Here is a 23,663-nt window from a genome sequence, read left to right as displayed (position 1 = left end):
TACCTTTCATCTCCAATAATTGATGATCTATGGTATTTTCTCCCTTTTACTTCTGAATTCTCTCTCTCTCTCTCTTTCTTCTTCTTCTTCTTCTTCTTCTTCTTCTTCTTCTTCTTCTTCTTCTTCTTCTTCTTCTTCTTCTTCTCTCTCTTTCTCTCTCTCTCTCTCTCTCTCTCTCTCTTTCTCTCTCTCACACACACACACACATACACACACACACACACACACCCCTTTCTCTTGTTCTTGTTCTGGAAGCATGTGTAGAGAATATGCCGAGGGACATTTGGCCCTGTACCATTATGAGGTGCATGTATTTCATAAAATAAAAAAAAATCTTATCAGTTGGAACTTCCCAGGGTTATCCTGTATATATCCCTGCTTCCAGGTGAGTGCGTGGTCCCACATTTCCTTTGTAAAACATTGAGCAAGTATAAAGTGCCACCAAACAAGAAATCCATGTGCTATACACACAGCAAATTCTAGAAAGCTGCAATTGGAAATTTCTTCCTAGATCTGATCCTATAAAGCCTTCACTGATTAATAACATTTTGTTTGAATCATTTGCATATTTTTTTCCTTTTCCAGTCCAGGTAAAGGGAGAAATATTTTGGGAAATTATTTGGGGAGGCATTATTTGGGGATTTCCCCTAATCTTGGAGACATTGCTTCATAGCCACCTTGCCAAGCAAAACACAGAAAGAATAGAGCTGTTATTCCTTGACAATTATATATTAGTTTTTTGGATAAAAGAGGCCAAGATTCAATCAGTCTGTTTCAATCCATCAAGACTTGTAATCCCAGCCTTTGTGATTTACTTTGTAACATACACATAAAATGATAACTACCTGTGCTTGAACCCATGTTCAACACTAGCAAGTTTATCAAATGTCCTAAAAACAGACTAGTTTATATGAACATTGAATCAGTTTAGCTCTTCAATTACCAGGGAACTAGATTATTGGGAATTGATTCTAAAGGGAGAAAATCTGAGGTGAAGGCGCCTTTTTAGTAATCTCTAAGCACTTTAAATATTTGACTTCCTGACTTTACTCTCTGAACCACATTATAAGACTGTATCATGCTTTGCATGACTTCACATGTATAATGGGCATAATATTGTTTGTCTTCTTTGTGAGTGTGGGAGGGACTAAAGAGAGATTTTGGAACTCAAAAAAAAGTTTAAAATGGATGAATGAGTAAAGATTGTACTTAATATGAAACAAGTCCCTGCCCCTGATCCTTATTATCCTAGTCCCTTTTCTTACAGAAAAATGCATTTTTTTTCTGAGGCTTACTGATGCTGTGGTAGAGAGAGCACTTCTTTCACTAATGAATGTTTCTACCATGATTTTTGTTTGTCCACAAATCTTAGGATCCTTATCTCCTAGACATAATTTCGTCAACTGAATTGCATGGACTATGCATATATGAGAGTAAAAGGCTGGGCTGAGGTTTCCTGGACTAAGGGGAATCTTCACTGTAAAACATAAAAGCCAGGGGAGGAAAAAGAGATAAAAAGGAAGAGGGAGGAAAATGGGCATGGAGCTGGTGTGCTTTCCCTGGCCTTTAGCATATGCTTACAGGGGCTAATTCATGCTGGTGCTAGCCCTTTAAAATGAAATATCACAGAAGCAATGGTTGAAGAATTTGAGATTTCATTATTTTTCCACTGAGGGACTTTAACAGCCATCCTCTAGGTGGATAATTAACATCATTTCTGTTCTGTTGATTGCATTGCTAAGTCGGTAAGGAAATGTGAAGAATAAGGATGAATGGGGCTGGAGATATAGGTGAGAGTCTTGGGGAATGAGGGATAGGAATGATATGAGATCATGAGAAAATAGATGATCATGATATAAAATAATGATATAATGGTGAATGGGGAAGATAATCTAGTCTAATCTAGTAGAATTTACAGTAGAACCTGCCTGGCATCAGCTCTTATGGAAGCTATGTTTGGAAAAGCATGTTACATCATGGAGGGACCTTGCCCTAAATTTAGGGCATGTGCAGATATTTGATGACTATTGACTTACCATAAAAATACCATGTTTTTAAAAACTAACACCTTTTAGTTGGCAATTGAGCTAGACTTTGCATGCATCTCTTTTCCCTGTGAGAAAGGGAACCCTTTCAAGTTAGAAAGATCTACTCTGTAAACTTCTGGATAGGAAGAGGAGCTTCTGCTTTGGCTACGTTATCTCTGCTGGGCTACTATGTAACTGTGAACATATGGTGCAGCTGTTTTTTCTGTTTCTTCTCCCCCTTAGGTGAATGAGCTTTGGAGATGGAATGGATGGTCTAGGGTATGACTCTGTGAGTCAAGAGAGTCCTTAGAAGAAAAATAGCTGGATTTCATGTTTTATGATTGTTGTTTGGTCATTTCACTTATGTCCAGCTCTCTGTGACCCCATTTGGGCTTTTCTTGGCAAAAATATTGGAATGGTTTGCCATTTCTTTTTATAGATTTTACAAATAAGGAAACCAAGGCAGATAGGCATAAGTGACTTGCCCAGAGAAACATGGCTAATAAGTGTCAGATTAAAACTCAGTCCTGACTTCCTGATTTCAGGCCCGGCATTCTGACCACTGTGCCACCTAGCTGCCAGAGTCCATGATAGGGCAACTTTTTCAGTCCAGTCCAAAAGCAGCCAAATCTGCTGAGGAGTTAGGCACAGGTTGACTTGCTTTAACTAGCTTAGGAGTAAATCAACCTAGCCACTGAGATGCTAAATAATATGAGCAAGGGATCAATTTGTTCATCCACTCTGTTACATCCAGAAGTGAATTTTGTATGAGGAATATTTGTAGCAATCAATGTAAGCTATTTCATAATTCCCACATTTATTGCTAGAACTCTGAGGGGAAGAATTATTTGATTTCTGGGAACCAATACACCACTGCTGGAGTAGGGCAGATTTAGCACAGAACCTCATATGTACTTTAATAGTATGATAGATTTAAAGGGACTTTGGATTCTCTCCAGCCTAAATCCCTCATTTTATAAAAAACAAAATAATAACCAAGAGGTTAAATGACGAACTCAAGGTCACACAGGTAGTAAGGTTAACCTGAAGAAATTATTATCAAGTCACTACAGAATTGGTTGTACTATATCTCTCTTATTATATACCTAGGCATATCTGGTTTGTACTGGATTCAATTTGGGGAGAGAGCTTGCCTTTGAAAAGGGGGATCCCTTTTCCTCATGTTCATTGATTTATTAAATCCCCCTGGAAAAATTTCCTTGTTTTTCATGACTATACAACACATATCAACATATATTAACAAGAAAAAGATTGGAATAAAAAAATACTCCAGATCCAATATGAATTAGGTATGGGACATGATTTTTGGTAAATAATATTGGCATGGTTAATTAGACATTTTATATTTTAGTCTTACCTCTGTACTATTACTCCACTATAAACATGAACTTTGCATTCAGTTGCTTTTGCAGCCAATTATTCCTGCTGTTTCCTGAGCCAACTATTCCTCTTATTTTAGACACGCTATCTCTGGATCAAGATTATTTACTATGTCAGGACATATCTACCTCTAGAATTGTATTTGGTCACTTGCACTAGAAGAAAATCTAAGCAGAAAAGGATGCCAGGAGTTCAGGGGCAAGTTTGCCTAATTGAATCCTTGATCCAGATTGATGAATTATTGTCTTTCATTCTCGAAGAGGACCAAAATAACATCACTATATTAGAGTCACATTACAGTCAGTCAGACCAATATAAGTTCATAGGTCATTTAAGTGCCATAGGTCAGGCACAAATAGTCCATGTGAACATTTGGGCTGGATTCTTCAAATTTGTGCATCTCACTTTTATTTTGAGTTACTTTAATTCTGCTTTGCTAATAGAACACAGTTTCTTCTTTGGTTCAGATATGTCAGAGAATAGTAGTGAAGGAAAGAGAATGAGCACTTCCCTTTCCCTGTCACTTCACAAGAGTCTAGAGACAGAGTGAATCACTTGGCACACAGAAAAGTCATTACCAAGAGGGTTGATCTAGAAGCTGTCTGCCCTTTTAATTGTATTCTGGGTATAGTATACCAGGCTTTATCAAAATGCAAAGTTCCTTCAGTGCTAGATTACCACGTGTCTGGAGGCAGCCCTCCCAAATCACTCATGTGGTCTCTGTAATCGAGAATTTAAGCATTGTCAATGCCTGAAGGAAGTAGGGGTGAGACAGGGAGAGGAAGTAGTTTCTATTATATAAGCGTCAGAGAAAGAATTTGAGAAACAACATACTATAGTGGATGATTATAATAATGATAATAATAACTACCTTTTATATAGTGCTTACTTACTGTATGCAAGAAATATGTTAAATGATTTATGATTATTTTTTCGCTTAGTCTTCACAATAACTCTAAGAAGTAGGTGATTATTCCTATTTTACAGATGAAGAAACTGAGACAATCAGAATTTAAGTGCCAGGGTCACACAACTGGTAAGAATTTGAGACTGATTTGAACTTGGGTCTTCCTGACTACAGATCTGGTGTTCTCTCCACTGAATCACCTAGCTATCCTGGATAAAAGATCTGGCTTTGTAGCCAGGAGGATGTGAGTTTGAATCTCATCCCTAATGACTTTGAGCAAATCATTTAACCTCTCAGTGCTCCAGGGAATGCTCCAAGTCTGCAAGTTATGAGATGTTGACCTGCCTTAGGAGAGTTTCCTCATTTATTTTTTCCCTATAGCAATGAAATCATAGTCCCTATTCTTATCATCTCATTCCAGAGGCAATACTCTTCCTAATGAGCTCTGTATTTGTTCCCTGCTTCAGTAGGTTATTTGCATTGCCACATATTTTTACTTTACTTTATTGTGATATCATGTGTTCAGTGTGGGTTTTGATCTAAGAAGTTCAGCAGAAACAGACTCATGAACATGAATTTTGAATAGGCAATAGACCTAAACAGATTCTAAATGAACCCATTTAGTCCTATAGAAAGAAGAGAACGATAGAAATATTACCACAGAGTTAACAGATAATCAGAAGTTCACACAAAAAGAAATTTATCTAGTGTAAACTGGACAACTCTCAAGTTTACTATTTATCTTGTTCCTCTTATATGGGTTGGTCCTGGCACTATATGATGAAACTGATGTTTTCTTAGGAAATGACACTCACAGAATAAGTCCCTTCCATTTTGGCTTCCTGGCAGACAATCATTTCTTTCCCAGGAATCTTTTTGGAAAACCACCTAAGTTCATCCTGTTGGCAGGTTTTAAAGTAAAAGTTTTAAAGCACTAAAATTAATGTTCCTTAGCTGAACTTTTGGAATCATCCCACATGTTTCCAATAAGCATTGATTAACAAGTACCTTGTTCCTTAAGCAGGGGAAAGGAAGAAGAGAAATATCACAAAACCCTAAAATTCTTAGGATTAAATACAAACAAGTGTTCCTATCCAAAAGAATAATTTACTTCCAAAATCACAGACATCCATGTTTGTTACAAGGTGAAAAGAGAAGTTTGAAAATTTCAGATTCTCATGTTAGGAAAAGACCTTAAAAATTATCTGATTTATCTTTATATATACAATCATACAACCATACAATTATATATATATATATAATATGAATGTGAGCTACAATAAGAAAAAAATAGAATTTCTTTCCTGTCTCTTTAGCCTTTTCCTTGGCTGAAGTTTGTTTTCCTTTTGAATATAATAATAATAATAAAATTAGTATCACTTGCAAGAGGTTAGATTTTATGATCTTCCTAAGCCTTAAATTGCGTTTGTATTCTTGAACCTAAGGACACTCCAGCTGTGGCTAGAAATCCAGATGTGTGGTGATGATGATGATGGTAATAATGATTGTATGTGTGTGTGCCTGTGTGTGTTGAGCTAAGGAGTTCAGGAAAACAAGTTGTACAGGCTTTTCCAGTTTCACTTTCCACCCTCAGAAGTCTACATAGAAAAGACAACACTGAGACATTCCTGGAGTGAGGGAGCAGTTGGAGGCAGTTCCTCATACAGGCAGGATGATGCTTTGATAGATCTGTCCCATCTGGGCCAGGTGAACTCAAATCTTTTTCTTGTTTCCAACGGGCAGGTCCTTATGAAACAATCTTGGTACCCTGGGGGTCTGTCAGCAGCCAAGATGGAGCCTTTCTTAAGAAAACACTTGACCTTCCTATCATTCTTTTGGAACAAGCTCTGGCCCACCAGTGTTCCTGATGACTGCATCCCCAGATACCCAGGCCCTGATCCTGTCACAATGGACCTTGATCCTGACCCTGACCCAGAACCCTTCTCTACAAAATCAAGCAGCCCCCCTCCCTCGGTCCTTTTCATGGTTCTGTATGACTTCACAGCCAGGTGTGCAGATGAGCTGAGTGTGAGCAGAGGAGACAAGCTCTTTGTGATCAAAGAAGAAGGTGACTACATCTTTGCCAGGAGGCTCTCTGGTCGGCCAAGCACTGGGCTGGTACCCATTAATTATGTGGCCAAAGCCACCCAGGATACCTTCTCCAATCAACCGTAAGTATCATGGATATTTGCACTTCACTGACCATAGGTCTTTTGGGGGAACAAGGAGATAACTGGACTCAATTCTTTTCAAGTCACTGTGGATCCAGGATACAAGTGAGAATTTCTTTTTGATTTTCCTGGTTTTTCCCTTAAATCATTCTTAGAGACTTTAGTTTTTTATTTATTGCTTGTTACTCTAATGGGCTCTATAACATCAGAAAATCAGAGCCCCTTGGAAATGAAAGTAATCTAGAACGATTTCATATTCAGTGTTCTGCCATCAGGAAATGAATTTCTAAACCCTTACAACTGTTAGAAAATACCTGATTCTTTTCCAAGGATGGATAAGGTCCATTCTTGTGATCTTCCCAAAACCATTCCAAAAGAAAACTAAGGAGACTTAAGATAAATTTTTAAAAATTTGATTTGTATTTGTGAATCTTTTGTTTTTAAATCAGATGGATTTCTCTATTTCCTTCCTCTCCTCCTTCTCAGAGAGGATATATATCCTCAGAAGGATATATATATTTCTTATAACAAATAATTTTTAAATGGAAGGAGAGAGGAGAGTAAAACAAATTAACACATCAAAAAAAATCTGAGGCAATATTTTACACGTGTGGACTGGCCTCCTCCACCTCTTTCACTCCCCACCTCTAAAAAGGTGTTGTGTATGTCAAAGATGTTTTCTTACAATTGCTCCCTAGAGCCAATTTTTTTTTTTTTTGTAATTTTGCAACATTCGTCTTTTGGTTATTTGTGGTAATTATCTTCACTTTTTCCATTGTTGTAATTCTTGTGCACATTGTTTTCCTGTCTATTTCACTCCATATCAGTTCAAGTAAGTTTCTCAATATGAGAATAACCTTTAAAGAGCAGCCCATTCTTGTGGAAAGAGTACTGAGTTTAGATTAAGAGGATGTGATTTTTATCGTTTATCAGTACACTTTGGGGTGAGTCATTTAACGTTTTTAAAACTCAGCCACGCTTTATTTGCAAAGTGAAGAGATTGGACTAGATCACTTCTAAAAGCCTTTTTGACTCTGAATCAGTGATTCTATGATTTGAGTGATTCTGGTTAACTCCTAATCTGGTAACCTACAGAATTGTTAAACAGAAACTGTTGACCAGAACTGTTAGTAACTGGACCTTTGAACTTATCTATGTCATCAACCAGTGATTGTTCTGGGAGTTCTGGACTTGTGTTATGAGAGTTAAGTCAGGACATGTAGTTCAATGGAAACATGGGCAGGTAGAACCAAGCTCCCTGGAATGATCCCCTCACATAATTAGGCCAAAAGGTCACTAATCATTTAATATAGCTAGAAGGCTCTGCTTCCTATTGTGGACATATCAAAATAAAGACTGAGCAAGCATAATTTTTTTTGTGCTCTTTTTTGTTGACCGTTGGGTCTTCCTGCTCTGAGGAGACAAAGACAAGTATGTATGAAGGAAGGAAGGAAGGAGGAAATAGAATGAGTAGTTATTAAGGATTAAGTGAGTTCCTATATGACAAATGTAAAAGAAGCAGAAAGCTCAGTTCCTGCCCTTAGGGACTTTGTGATCTAGTTTGGCAAGATATGGAAGGGCAAGGCAGGCATGTGAGAGCAAGGTAATAGTGTGGATAACGAAGTGTTGGAAAAAACAAAATCAAAGATCATTATGATATGGTGTTATTCAGGGAAGGCTTCATGGACAAGATTTCACTCTAGCCATATTACTTTTTAGGAGAGCACAGTTTATGTTGAGTCTAATCTCCATTAGTAGATTATTTAATTTCTGTGTTTTTAATCTCAAACTATCCATATTATATCTAAGAAAGGAATTTCCTCTTGAATTTATACCAGATTTATTATTTCTTTTTAGGAAAATGGGGAGTTTGAGACAAGAGGAAAAGTAATAGCTAAAGATCCCATGGAGAATCAAGAGCACAGATGTAGAGCAAATGAAGTATCTTAAAAGGGGTATCAGATTTGGTAATAGGCCATTCTTGGATTTCTATTTCACCCAAAGAAGAATGTCTTCTCCCATAGTAGGGCTCTGAACTTTCTCTGGGAATGCTGTTCTCCCACACGTTTCCCTGTGAAGAGAGGGGCTAATAAGGGGGATCCAAGGTGAAGTGGATATGGGTCTGGGGAGTAGTATTCAGTACCTTTATCCTTCTTTGCCTAACTATGACAAGTCTCCCTGAGGATAGTCTAATTATTACTAATCTTTGAGAAACATGGACTATTTCGATTTTTCTCTTTGTTATGTTAGAGAAATGGTAGCACTTTCTATTAGGCAGAAGTGAGGATGGTTTTCAAAGAAAATGAACCATTAGACTTGGATGAAAAAAACTGGAAAAAAAAGAGATACTCCTAAGGTCACTTTATATTGATAAAGGTGCCTTGTTCTTGTCTCTGATGTTAAGCTGACCATTCCTCTTCCCTACTCTTCCATCCTACTGACATATTTCTTAGACGTATTTAGGGAACATTCTGTCTCTGAAGATTCTAAGCAAATACAACCCACTTTCAGTTTTTATAGAAAACCACAGGGACAAATGTCAGTGTCTCTTCCCTGGATGTCTGAGTTCAAATCTTTGTCTTTGTTGAAAAACCTTCCTAAATACTGATAGTGAAGCCTAGAACCTTTGTGGATCCAAGCAGGATCCTCACAGTTAACATGTGCTGATGGAAACTGATCTGTCAATAATCTCAGAAGAAATCAGTTTGTAGTATAACGACAACAACAACACCTGACAATATAACTTTAGGTTTTTATACTCAAATGTTTATTGAGAAATTGTTTTTAATATCATCTTCATTTCCATTATCCTTCTCTCTCCCTGCCCTAGTGAAGTATCTCTTGTAACAAAAAACAAATAAAGAACAAAGAACTAACTCACTCAACTGAGTCTTGATAGTATATGCAGTGATGTATCCATAGAAACCTCCACCTCTGCAAAGAAAGGAGGAGATGCATATTTTCACAACTCTTAGGGAAAGGGTGTAGCTTGATTATTATTATTATTACACAATATTGCTTTTTGGGGGTTCTTTTTAAAATTGCTCTTTCGTTGTGTATATTGCTTTCCTGGTTCTGCCTATTTCACTCTGAATCAGTTCTGTCATTTCATGCTGCTTTGAATTTTTCATATTCATCATTTCTTTTGATAAAGTTGTAATCTATCTATGTGCCTCAATTTGTTTAGCCATTATTACCCATGTAGTATAGCCCTTTAAATTTTGCACACACACATATTTTGTGTATATATATATATATATGTATTCATACATACATATATATACACATACATACACACACATACATGCAGAGTTTCCAAATTACAGCTCACAACAACCCTGTGAGGTAATGCTGTACTGAGTATGATTTTAGTAATTAATCAGTCAACAAGCATTTATTAAGCACTCACTATTTGCTAGGTACTGTGCAAGGGTGCTGAAAGTACAAAGATGAAGCAGTCCATGCCTTCAAGGAACTGGTTGCCCATGTCCCACAGTTCGTATCTGAGGTGGAATTCAAGTCCTTGTCTCTTGACTCTTAACTTCCAGTACTATGATCCCACAATCCAAAGAAGAGCTATGAATCCTGGGAGAGGCACACATTTGGTAACTTGAGCCAGATCTGTCTAAAGGGCAAATAAGCAAATCCCTGGGCCAGCCTTGCTGTAATTAGTAGCAGCTCTTGGAACACTGAAATATAATTTGTCTTGGTTTTAGTTACTCTCAATTTCCCCTTCCAGTTCCCCCTTTTCTCTTAGTAGAATTCCTTCTTTTGTTGTCATTAAATGGCACATGTGTAGAGCTCTGGGCCTGGTTCAAATCAGATTTGAGCCACTTAGCAGTGGGAACCTGGGCAAATCATTTAATTCTGTTTGCCTTAGTTTCCTCATCTGTAACATGATCTGGAGAAGGAAACAACAAACCAACCCCGTATCTTTGCCAAGAAAACCCTATATGGGGACATGAAGGGTCAGACACAACTAAAACAACTCAACAACCAAAAAAACTAGCATAATATCTGACACATATTAAGTGCCATATAAATGTTGGTCTCTATTGTTATTATTAAATCCATATCTTACATACTTCCTAAGTGTGTGATCCTGGGCAAATCACAACCTTCATTTGTCTCAGTTTCCCCAAGTGTAAAATGAGTTGTTGTGAGAATCAAATGAAATATTTGTAAAGTGCTTATTTAACAGCATGCCTGACATACATAATAGATGCTTAAGAAATGTTTTTCTTCCCTCCTCTTCCTCTCTGTCTCTTTCTCTTTCTCTCTCTGTCTCTCTCTGTCTCTGTCTCTCTCTGTCTCTCTGTCTCTGTCTCTGTCTCTGTGTCTCTCTCTGTCTCTGTCTGTCTGTCTCTGTCTCCTTCTCTCTCTCTCTCTCTCTCTCTCTCTCTCTCTCTCTCTCTCTCTCTCTCTCTTACTCTCTCTCTCTCTCTCTCTGTCTCTGTTTCTCTGTCTTTTTCTCTGTGTGTATGTCTCTCTGTCTCTGTCTGTTTCTTTCTCTCTTTGTCTCTTTCTCTCTGTCTCTCTTTCTTTCTCTCTCTGTCTCTGTCTCTGTCTCTTTGTCTCTGTCTCTGTCTCTGTCTCTGTCTCTCTCTGTCTCTCCCATTTGTTCCCTTTTTTGTTCTTTCCTTCTCTGCTTTCCTCTCCCTTTCTTCTTTCCTTATTCCTCAGAGATCTGGGAGAATAATACATTCCTTCCTTCCAATCACCCTCACCTTCAGTATGAACTCTCATGAAAGGGCCTGATAAATTTGTTCACTTAAAAAAATAAATAACAAATGAAATAGATTTAATGTGTAATTTCCCCCCATGAGCTTTAATTTTATAATAGAAGACAGAGTCTGAAGCAAAAGACTTGTAATTCTAGAATTTCAGATGTTACAAGAAGGAGGTGGGAAATGATGATGATAGAAGAATCTTTCTCATACCTCAAAATCAATCATACTATGCAAGGCTTCCTGTGTTGCTTGAAACATACATACACTTGGTAATAGTAGTGAGAGCTAGAGGGGAAAAAAGCTGGCTTTTCAAGTCAGGGTAACTACTGGCAAAGTCTGGGATAAACTCAGCAACTCAGAGCCCCTCTGCATGTGTTAGGGAAGAGGATGGGATTTAGCTTCAGCCAGTTCCTTGCTTTTTCCTCCAGTCATTGTTCAAAGTTTGGGGAGGGAACTAACTCTTTGTCTTTTCCAGGGAGTCTGGCTCATAGAGACCTTAGTGTCAGGGCTGGATTAGGGAGTGGTGGTGGGAATCCATGCTATGTTGCATTAACCAGCCACACAAGAGTCCCATTCCTGGCCTGAGGACCAAGCTGGCCTTGGGCAAATGCCTTTCTTGACTTTTGTTTTATGTTCCTCCCTGTGAAAATAGATATAGCCAGGCTGGTAGAGCTAATGATTATTTGTGAAGCTCTTTGAGATCTCGAGATGAAAGGGCAAAGTGTAATTAGCATCTTCCTCTGGGCCAGACACAAGGGCATCCTGTTGTAGGGGGAGAGGGAAGGCTGATTCTTCTACGAGCAGGCAGGGATCAGGGAAGAGGGCTGGATAGTGCCTATCTGGGTATGAGGGGCTATATTGGTTAGCCTGGCCAGTCCACAAAAGGAAGCAACATCTAGGGCTGTACCTGCAAAGTACCACCGTCATCTTCCTTCCTTTCTTTCTTTTTAGTAAATAGTATTTTATTTTTTCCAGTTACAGGTTAACAATAATTTTCAATATTCATTTTTATAAGATTTTGAGTTTCAAATTTCTCCTCCTTCTCATCATCCCTCCCCAAGATGGCAAGCAATCTTATATAGGTCAACTGTGTGCAATTATGTAAACATATTCCACATAGTTTTGTTGTGAAAGAAGAAACAGAACAAAAGGGAAAATCCACAAAAAATCCTCAACAACTAACGTGAAAATAATGTGTTTCACTCTGCATTCAGACTCCATTATTCTTTCTTTGGCTGTGGATAGTATTTTCCCTCATGAGCCTTTTGGAATTGTCATGAATCATTATATTGCTTACAAGAGTTAAGTCTTTCATTGTTGATCATCCCACAATGTTACTGTTTCTGTGTGCAATGTTCTCCTTGTTCTATTCACTTAACTCAGCATCAGCATCAGTTCCTGTAAATCTTTCTATGTTTTTCTGAAATCTGCATATTCATCATACCACAAAAAGAACTGCTATAAATATTTTTGTATATGTAGGTCCTTTCCTCTTTTTATGATCTTTTTGGGATAAAGACCTAGTAGTGGTATTGGTGGGTCAAAGGGTATGCACAGTTTGATTTCACTTTGGACATGGTTCCAAATTGGTCTCTAGAATAGTTGGATCAGTTCACTTTACCAATAATATATTAGTGTCCCAATTTTCCCCACATCTTCTCCAACTTTGTTGGTCATATTAGTCAATCCAATAGGTGTGAGGTGATACCTCAGAGTTGTTTTAATTTGCATTTTTCTAATCATTAGTGCTTTGGAGCATTTTCCCATATAACTATAGATAGCTTTAATTTCTTTGTCTAAAAACTACCCTCATATCCTTTGATGATTAATCAATTGGAGAATAATTTGTATTTTCACAACTTTGACTCAGTTTTCTATATGTAAAAAATGAGGCCTTTATCAGAAATACTTGCTGTAAAAATTCTTTTCTGTCTTTCTGCTTTCCTTCTAATATTGGTTCTCTTAGTTTTGTTTGTTCAAAATCTTTTTAATTTAATGCAACTGAATTATCCATTTTGCATTTCATAACATTCTCTCTTTCTTGTTTGGTCATAAATTCTTCTCTTCTCCATAGATCTCACAGGTAAACTATTCCTTGCTCTTCTAATTTATTTATGGCATTACCTAAACCATGTCCAAATCATCATGTCTCGATCATGTACCCATTTTAACATTATTTTGGTATACAGTTTGAAATGCTGATCTATGCCTAGTTTCTGCCATTCTGTGTTTCAGTTTGCCCAACAGTTTTTATCAAAGAGTGAGTTTTTGTACCAAAAACTGGAGTCTTTGGATTTATCAGCAGTAGATTACTATAGTCACTTACTACTGTGTCTTGTATACCTAATCTATTCCACTGATTCATCATCACACTATTTCTTAACTAGTACCAAATCATCAATCAATTTAGATAATTTTGATGTCTGCTGCTTTATAATATAATTTTAAATCTAGTATAGTTAAACTACCTTCAATTTCATTTTTTTCATTGATTTCCTTGATTCTTGACTTTTTGTTGTTCTAGATTTTATTATTATTATTTTGAGTTCTACATAATAATTTTTGTATTTTTATTGGTATGTGACATTGAAGAAGTAAATTAATTTAGGTAGAAATTTGTATTATTTGTATTACATTACCTAATTATACCTAATATTAGTATTGTATTAGGTTGACCTATCTATGAACAACTGATAATTTTTTCAGTTGTTTAGATCTGAATTTCTTTGTGTGAAAAGTGTTTTGAAATTGTTTTCATATAGTTCTTGGATATGTCTTAGCAAGAAGATTCCCAAACATTTTATATTGTCAATAGTTATTGTAAAGGAAATTTTTCTTTCTATCACTTCTTGCTGAGCTTTGTTGATAATATATAGAAATATTGATGATTTATGTAGGTTTATTTTATATCCTTCAACTTTGCTAAAGTTAATTATTTCAGATAGTCTTTTAATTGATACTCTAGGATTTTCTTAAGTATTCCATCATACCATCTGCAGAGTGATAGTTTTGTTTTTTCATTGGCAAATATAATTCTCAACTTCCTTTCCTACTCTTATTGCTAAAGCCAATGTTTCTAGTACAATATTGAATTATAGTGGTGATAATAGATCTCATTTCACTCCTGATCTTATTGGGAAGGCTTTTGACTTAACAGATAGTGCTTGCTGATAGTTTTAGATAGATACTATTTATCATTTTAAGGAAAGATCAGTTTATTCCTCTGCTCTCTAATTGTTGGTTTTTTTTTTTTAAATAGGAGCTAATGCTGTTTTTGTCAAAAGCTTTTTCTGTTTCTATTGAGATAATCATATGATTTCTGTTATCTTATTGATGATCAATTATGTCAATAATTTTTAAAATATTCAACCAGCCCTGCATTCTTGGTATAAATCTCATCTGATCATAGTGTATTATCCTCATGATAAATTGCTGTAATCTCTTTGCTAATCTTTTGTTTAACATTTTTCATCAATATTCATTAGGAAAATTGGTCTGTAATTTCCTTTCTGTGTTTTGTCTCTTTCTGGTTTATATATCAGCACCATATTTGTGTCATAAAAGAAATTTAGTAGAACCCCTTTACCTATTTTTCCAAATAGTTAAGATAGTATTGGAATTCATTGTTCTTTAAATGTTTGGTAAATTTCACTTGTAAATAGATCTGGCCCTGGAGGTTTTTTCTTAGGGAGTTCATTGATAGTTGATTCAATTTCTTTTTTTCTGAAATAGGATCATTTAAATATTTTATTTATTTTTTTGTTTATCTGAACAATTTATATTTTTGTAAATATTCATCAATTTCACTTAGATTGTCAGATTTATTGGCATACATTTGGGAAAAATATCTCCTAATTATTGCTTTAATTTCCTCTTCATTGGTGGTGAATCCACTCTTCTGTCACTTTTGTTACCTGACTTCCATTGCAGGGTGTGCTGGGATCAGCTCCAGAACCTATTGTCACATTTTCAGTGGGAACATTTATACCTCTGAAATAATCAGGGGCAGAGCCAAGATGGCAGAGTAAAAGCAGGGACTTGGCCAGTTCTCCCAAACCACCCCAAATTCCTTTAAATGATGTCTAAACAAATTTTAGAATGTCTCAACACATAAAAAGATGAAGTGAAACAATCTCCCAGTAGAAGACAATTTAGAAGACCAACAGGAAAAGTCTGTTGCAGCAGGGTGGGAGACCAGCATGCAGTTTCAGAGCAGACCGTTCCAGTGCAGCTCTGGCTCAGGATCAGTTTAGAGGCCAGCAAAGCAGAGGCTATGAGAGGCCTCTGAATAATCATCACCAGTACTGGTGGTTTTTAGACATCTTAGCTCAGAGATATCAAAGATAACTTGGAAGGTCACCAGGAAAGGTTTGTCAGTAGGAGGGAGATAAAAAGCTCACTGAGGAAAGCAATTCGTTAATTAGAACTGAGCAAATGCAAGCTAATGACTTTATGAGAGAAATCAAGAAACAATAAAACAAAACCAACAGTGAAAAAATACAAAACAATGTGAAATATCTCATTAGAAAGACAACTGACCTAGAAAATAGTTCTAAGAGAAATTATTGAGACTAATAACCTGAAAGCCATGATCAAAAAAAAAAAAAAGAACCTGGATATCATCTTTCAAGAAATTATAAAGGAAAACTTTCCTGATCTTCTAGAACCAGAGGATAAAATAGAAATTGAAAGAAACCACTAATCATCTCCTAAAAGAGATGCCAAGGTAAAATAATCAAACACTAAAAATCAGGGCTTAATTTGCTGTTTTGTTGATTTTGAGTCTTAAGGCAGCGATGGAGAAAATATTAATAATGTAGATTAGGTATAAAAGTGTGTAGTACATATATTTTTTCATCTGGAGAAACAGTTAACATTGACCAGGAGACTATTAGGTATTCGTTGTTGATGACAACCCCAAACTCTCATTTATACCATATGTATACCATGTATACCATATACCATAAATACCATAAATCATGGAATCTCATCCAAAAGATTACTAAGCCAGGCATGGGACATTTTACTTTCTTTTTATATATTCTTTAATTTACTTAAATTATTTATTTAATTTTATAAATTTATATTTTTTATTTATAATTTTATTTTATTTATATATTTTATTTATTTTTTATTATTATATTTATATAATATATATTATATTATAAATTATAATTTATTTATAATTATTAAATTTATAAATTTGAATTAATTAAATTTTTTTGATGATAAATACAAAAATTAAAAATTAAAGAAACAAATCTGGAATTATTGTAATCCATAAAAATTTGATATTTTTTTTCAAAATATATGCAAAAATTGCAAAATCTTTTGTTCCAAATTTTTCTCTCTTTTCCCCCTCCCCCTTCCTCAGACAGCAAATAATCCAACATAAGTTAAACATGTGTAATTCTTCTAAACATATTTCCATATTTATCATGCTGCACAAGAAAAATCAAATCAAAAAAGGAAAAAATGAGAAAAAAGCAAGCAAACAACAACAAAAAAGGTGAAAATATTGTGTTGTGATCCACATTCAATCCCATAGTCCTCACTCTGAATGCAGATGATTCTTTCCATCACAAGTCTATTGAAAGTGGTCTGAATCACCTCATTGTTGAAAAGAATCAAGTCCATCACAGTTACTCATCACATAATCTTCTTGTTGCTATGTACAATGTTCTCTACTCACCTCTCTTAGCAGCAGTTCATGTAAATTTCTCTAGACCTTTCTGAAATCAGCCTGCTGATTGTTATAGAACAGCAATATTCCATTACACTCATATATCATAATTTATTCTCAACTTTTGGGCATCCACTCAATTTCCAGTTCTTTAATGGGGCACTTTTCTTGAAGGGATCACTAGTCAATCCCATTTCCTGCCCTTGCCCTCTCTCCATATGAATGACAAATTTTCTCTTTTTTCTTTATAATACCAGTATTCCATCTCTAAGGACTAAGAGCACAAGATGAAAGTAAAGAGGAGGTTTTTAAACTTTAAAAGGTCCCAGCCTAGTCCAGGGACCATGAAAATCCTAATGCATAATTACTATTGTTGTTAATGGAAACCATAAACCATACTGTGTCCCAGAGAGAAAAGCAAGGTAGAATAGTTATATATCATTTTGTTTAAAGAATAATGATGTGATGTATTGGACTACTTGCCATCTGGGGAAAGGAGTTGGGGGAAGAAGGGGAAAATTTGGAACAGAAGGTTTTGCAAGGATCACTGTTGAAAAATTACCCATGCATATGCTTTGTAAGTAAAAAAAAAACATAGTAATAAATAATGATGTGAGATGGTTTCACTTAAATTCAACACAACACAAATTTCTAAATACTTAGTACATACAAGGCATTGTGTCAGAAATTAGGATTACAAAGACAAAATCTATATAGTTCATGTCCTCAAAGAGCTTACATTTGTTTATATCCTCTGCTCAAGCATTCATTATGTGTAAGTAACTTCCCTATAAGACCTTTTCTGGGTCTTCAAGATCTTATTGTCAGGACACTTGCTACTATATAATACACTTGCTGCTCAATTCAGTTATTTGGTCTTATAGATAAGACTTTCTAAGCCAGGAACTGAGACCTCACAGGATCAAGATTTAGAATTGGAAAGGCTCTTGCTATTGTTCAGTCATTTCATGATCTTATTTGGGGTTTTCTTGGTGAAGAGACTGAAGTGGTTTGCCATTTCCTTCTCCAAGAAAGGATTTTATCTAGTCTAACTCCCTCATTTTACAAATAAGAATCTAAAATCCAGAAAATTTCAAGGACTTGTACAAGGTCACACAGGGAGCATACTTATTTAATCCTAATTCAAATCCAGATACCCTGATTCCAAATCCAGCACCCTTTTCAATAAACCAAATTCGGGCTAGATTGGAGTGATGTAATTTATAATTAATAATTGACATGCTTTTTTTTTTTGAGACAGTATGCTATATAAAGGAGTATTGGCTTTTGAATTTGAGGAAGCTGATTTGCATCTGGCTTTTGCCCACTGGAGTGACCTCAGACAAATCCTTCTATGCCTTAGTTTATTTATGTGTGAAAAGGTGAGGTTGGACTAAATGTTCTCTAAGATAATATCTAGCTCCAAATCTTGTATCCAATTAAAAAAAGACTCTAGGCTAGAGTTGGGATATAGAAAAAAGGGAAAAAACAACAGTTTCTGGCTTTAAGGAGTTTTCACATAAGTCATTGAAGAGGCAGGGAGTATATTAGATAGAATGCCGGATCTATCTAGGATCAGGGAGACCTAAGTTTCAAAGTCCTATTCCTAGGCATTTATCAGCTGCATACATTAAAAAAAAAAAAAAAAAACTAACAGTATTTTTAATTGCACTCAACATTTCTTTTTTGAATTTTTCTCCTTCTCCCCTTCTTTTCTTCCCTTCCTCAAGCAGTCTGATATAAGTTATACATGAGCTGCATAATTCTGGAAGAGTCAATTAGGCCCATTTCTGGACCTGGATTTCCTCCTCTATAAAAGGAAGTTAGACTTAATGGTCTCTAGGGTTTCTTTCAACTCTAAGTCTATGATTTGCAGTGCCTGATATGGCATAAGATAGTAGGTCATAAGTACAAAGAAAAGTTCTGAACAGAAAGCTAAGAGGATTTTGTAGATGGTGAGATCGTTATCATATTGAGGGGGTGGGGAAACAAGGGAGGCTTCATCCGGGATGTGATGCCTGAGCTGGCTTTTGAAAGAAGAAAATGAGTTCTTTGTAGAGAAATGTGTGTTTCAGGTAGGATGGATAGCTTATAGGAATTCAAGGATGTAGGATGTATGCTTGGAATGAAGATTACTTCAAGGGAAATAGCATGAAAAAAGGCATAAAAGGTAAGCTGAAGTTTAATTATGAAGAACCTTGAAAACTAGAGTAAGGACTTTACATATATTTTTAATAGGCAATGAAAAACTATTGAAAATGTTTCAACAGATAAGTGGCATGGGCCAGTCTGTTCATTTTTTTGATGACTGATATGGAGCATAGATAGGAGAGAAGGAAGATGAGAAGTAGGGAGCCCAATAAGAAGTTTATTTCAGTGGTTTGGGAGAGAGAGGATGAGGAGATTAAATTGGGGGTATGGCAATGAAGAAAAAAAGGGATGAATAAGAGCACTGTTGAAGAGTTATCAAGAAGGAAGGATTTTTCAGTAGTGACAATTCTTACAAAAAAGTTCAAAAAGGATGAAGACTTTGGTGAGGGGTAAGGATAGATGATGGGAAAGGGAGCCAGATTGTAGAATGAAGAAGTGAGTGGATTTTGAGGAAGCAGGAAGCCATATATGGTTTGCGCTTAGAAAATTAGCAGGAGAAGGGAGAAAAAATAGAGAGCTTTTTCTTTCCCTCTTTTTTTTTTCTAAAGAGATTTCAGGCACTTTATCATGTTCATAGGCAGAGAGGATCAAACCAATAAAGGAGAGATTAAATGAGAGAGAAGAAATGATCAGTGGAGCTATCCCTTTTATAACATGCCTTTGGTTACTCAAGGAGAACTTGAGGAGAGCCAAGATGCGAAGCTGGTCAGGGAGTTACTGGACAGAAGATTTAGACCAGATCCCCAAATTTTGAGGTCTTTGTCTCTTTATGAGCAGCTATTACTCCAACCATTATTATTGTCTCCCAAACATGAAATGTGTGACCTACTTTACGTCTCATTGTTGTTCTCCTGGAGAATATTCTCCCTCTTTTCTTTCCTAAAATTCAATATTATTCAAATTTGTTAAGTGCTTATTATGCCCAGGCACTGTGATAGATCTTAGGGATACAAAGACAAAAATGAAGTAGTCCCTCAATGTAAGCTCAAAGAGCTTACATTCTACTTGGAAGAATCAACATGTTCATGCATAAATAAATTCAAAATACATATAAAGTTTATAATATATAAATTTTGGGACAGAGGTAGAAAAAAGTAGCAATTGCTGGGATAATTGGAAAAGGTATCAAATGTCAAGAGGGTGCAATTTCAATTGAGATTAAAGCTGGGTTAAGGATCCCAAAAGGTGAAGATGGTGAGGGAGAATATCTTTAGATAGGAAGGACTAGCTGAGCAGAAGCACAGGAGTGGACTATGAATTGTTGTGTATGAAAAACAACAATAGGTCACTTTGAATATAAAATGAAGCACATATTGGAGAATAATATGAAATCAAGATGGACTGGATTCAGTTTGTAAAGAATTATAAGTGACAATTACATTTATGTTTTATTTTAGAGGCAAAAAGGTACTCCTTTAGCAGAATAATGGCATAGTCACACCTGTATTTTATGATATGGTGGCTGTGGAGGATAGATTAGAGGGAAGAGATTAGAAGCAGGATTCTCTATCTGAATAGAGAAGAAAAAGGTGAGATGGGCTGAACTAGGGTGTTGGTTGTGTGAGTAGAGATATTGTGGAAGTAGAATAAATAATTCTTGGCAGTTGACAAAATTTGGGGGGCAATAAAATAAAGAGTAGTTAAAAATGACTCTATTGTTGTGAACCTGGGTGAGCAGAGAAGTGATGGTGATCTAGAAAAAAAATAGAGAAATTATGTTTTAGGGGAATGATAAGGGATTACATTTTGGACATGGGCCTACATTCTGGGCTAGTGGATATAAGAGACATCTATGTTTCAACCCCCTTCCTGAAAGTACCTCTCTATCCAAGTCCTATTCATTTCTTAAGTCCCACTGTAACCAGGAAGCCTTCCCTAAACACCCCAAATCTTTGCTTTCTTCCTTCTCTGAGCTTCCATGGCACTGTATAAATCTTAGTATAGGATTTTAGTGCTGGATGTCATGAAATCCAACTTTATTTTACAGAGGAAGAATTGAAGTGATTGTTCCCAGATCACATAATGAGAATGACAGAGCTAGTTCTTAAACACAAATCTCCTGACATCCATTTCATTGCCCTTTCCATCATGCAGGGAAGCATAAAGTTGGTGCTTGATGCAAACTTAATGAATTGAAAAGGATTAGAATTGCCATTGGAAAAAATGAGGAAGCAAGAGGGTTGTAGGCCCTCATGAAAGGAAGTCACATACCCAGAACAGGTAAGAGCAGGAATACCTTTGTCTTTCTGGGAAGGTGAATCAGAGTTAAATGGGGTGTTTTCCCTCATGGCCTTTGTGGAATGGGTCTGACACATTGGTGAACCAGAGCAGAAAGAACTTTTTCATGTTCCTTACAAGAAATACTCCTTCCTGGGCACCAAGCCAACCACAGCAGTCCTCACCTGATGATTCAGGCTGACTGGGGGCAAGTAGCAGCTGGTATCATTGGAAGTTTGCATTCAAGGAATCTGATTGGCAGAGAGCCTGGATAGGGACTGCATGAGAACCCTGCCTAGACCTATGTGTCTCTCCCTATGAGTCACTGGAGCATTTAGAGTCTATACCCCACAACAGGCACTTGCTCATATACAGTTTTCTTGTTTTCTGACTTGTATGTGACTCTTGTGTCCCCATATAGATTGTGGACACCTAAGGGTAAGGGCTCTACCTTCTCATCTCCATGCTACTCCAGGGCTGGGTACACAAAGTGCTCAATGAAAAGATTTTGAATTACATTGCTCTTTCCTAGAGGGTAACTGCCTGAGGGCTAGTAACTTCCAGAAATGGTTGGGAGTTGCTGCCTGACCTGAGGGAGCATGGACCATTACTGAGGGGTTTCTTTAGGCCTTTACTGGGATGAGCAGTGGTGCTGGACTATTTAGTATGTTTCTAGGGACTCTCGGGTAGCAGCTCTTACATTCTTTTGTGTCATGGACCTCAGGTAGTATGATGAAGCCTATGGATCTCTTCTTAGAATAATGTTTTTAAAGGCATAAAATAAGATATTTAAAATTAGAAGGGAAACCAATTATATTTAGACTTTTTTTTTCCTATTGGTAAACCTCAAGATTAAGAACTCCTACAATAAAAGAAGAGGAGATGAGGGATCTTGGACTCCTCCAGTGGAGTAGATTTCTTCAGGAAGACCCATATATATTAGGGTAGTCTCCTTATGTTGAGGGGTGCCAGGAATTGGTATTGATATAACTGATAAAAGAGGTAGAATTGAGCATCCTTATCCCAACCCTAACCCTGTACTCTTCCTGGAGGCCTGGCCTAACTCAGGTTGGTCTGAAAGCTCACATTCAAGATTATAACAAAATGAGACTATTGCATCTAACAGCTAGCAAAAGGAGGTTTACATGGAATGTTAAGGAAACATTGCAAAATTCCAGAATTAGTTCACATAGAAGGAGCCCTCCTTAACTCCATGCATCTGGTCAGCTAACCAGGATTTAGTGACTTGCATGATGGGGACATTTGCCAATTCAAAGCACTGATTCCTTTTGGACTGTTTTTTTTCCCCCTCAATTCCCTTAGGCAACTGGGGAGATATGTCTTTAAGGCTCAAGCCTTGATACACCTCCCTGCTTTTGCCAATTTTATCTGAATAGCTATCTTGACATTTTGGGGAAAGGAGTTATCAAACTAGCCTAGCCTACATGACCCAGACTTTACTAAAAACAGCTCCTTCCATTCTCTTGGAGGATAAAACTAGGTCCATAGGGTGGTGGTGATGTGAAGGAAACGTAGATAAACTAAGTGACCTGCTCCAATATGACTCTAAAGGGATCCATTTGCCTGGGTTGTTTTACAGGTGGTATTTTGATGGGATCAGCCGGAGCGAGGCTCAACAACTTCTGCTGTCCTCCTCCAACCAGCATGGAGCCTTTTTGGTTCGACCCAGTGAGAGTAGTCGAGGAGACTACTCATTGTCAGGTAATTTCTTCCAGAGAAGCCTTATCACTCTGTTCCCTACATTCCTTGACCTGTCAATCCCCTATTCTGGGAGCGTTTGGAGCAGTGATGCGTGATGAATGTTTAACAGTTAGTACCCCAACATTCGTTTCAGTTTAATCTGTATTATTGTAAACAATTTCTTCATGCTTCCTCAAGTTTGAGCAATCGATACAACAATACATCAAACCTTGGTTTGCAGCTTTTGCTGATTTCTGAGGTGTAAAAGATACATTGAAAGTTGTAAGGCTCTAGAGCTGAAAGGAGTTTGCTACTTGATTTGGTAGCTCCTGAAGATTTAGGGTTTGGGTGATTATCTAAAGGAGTTCTGGAAGAGTCAAGAACTCTTATATTACAGTGCACAGTAGAACAAAGCAGTGATCCATTTGGACAAACCCAAAGTGATTTAGACCAAACAATAATACTTGAAGAGATCAGAGGTGACTTACCCTCAGGAGATTAATTAGAAGGAATATAACCCATTTGCTATTTTCAGTTATGTCTCCCAAAGTGAGATGGACAGCACAGATCTCTCCATATTATTTGGCCTCGTGGCTCTGATTATAGCCATCTATGGCCATAGCAGAATGTTTTGAAATCATAAGTGCCTTACAAGTCATTGTTGGGTGAATGAAT

General features: G+C 36.6%; 1 protein-coding gene across 2 annotated transcripts in view; it reads left to right on the top strand.

The window, feature by feature from the left end:
• The first annotated feature begins 5,982 nt into the window (after nt 1–5,982).
• Nucleotides 5,983–23,663, top strand: part of SRMS (src-related kinase lacking C-terminal regulatory tyrosine and N-terminal myristylation sites) — a 29,363-nt gene continuing 11,682 nt past the window's right edge. For both annotated transcript variants that reach the window (XM_051976764.1, XM_051976765.1), the window contains exons 1-2: nt 5,983–6,506; nt 22,888–23,009. In XM_051976764.1, coding sequence (XP_051832724.1) covers nt 6,085–6,506; nt 22,888–23,009 — 544 coding nt within the window. In that variant the 5' untranslated portion in view covers nt 5,983–6,084. The remainder of the gene's footprint in view (nt 6,507–22,887; nt 23,010–23,663) is intronic.

This window comes from Antechinus flavipes, chromosome 2 (genome assembly GCF_016432865.1).
Source record: "Antechinus flavipes isolate AdamAnt ecotype Samford, QLD, Australia chromosome 2, AdamAnt_v2, whole genome shotgun sequence".
In the NCBI taxonomy this organism is placed as follows: domain Eukaryota; kingdom Metazoa; phylum Chordata; class Mammalia; order Dasyuromorphia; family Dasyuridae; genus Antechinus; species Antechinus flavipes.
Note: the sequence above shows the minus strand (reverse complement) of the source record. Positions and strands in the feature narration are given on the sequence as shown.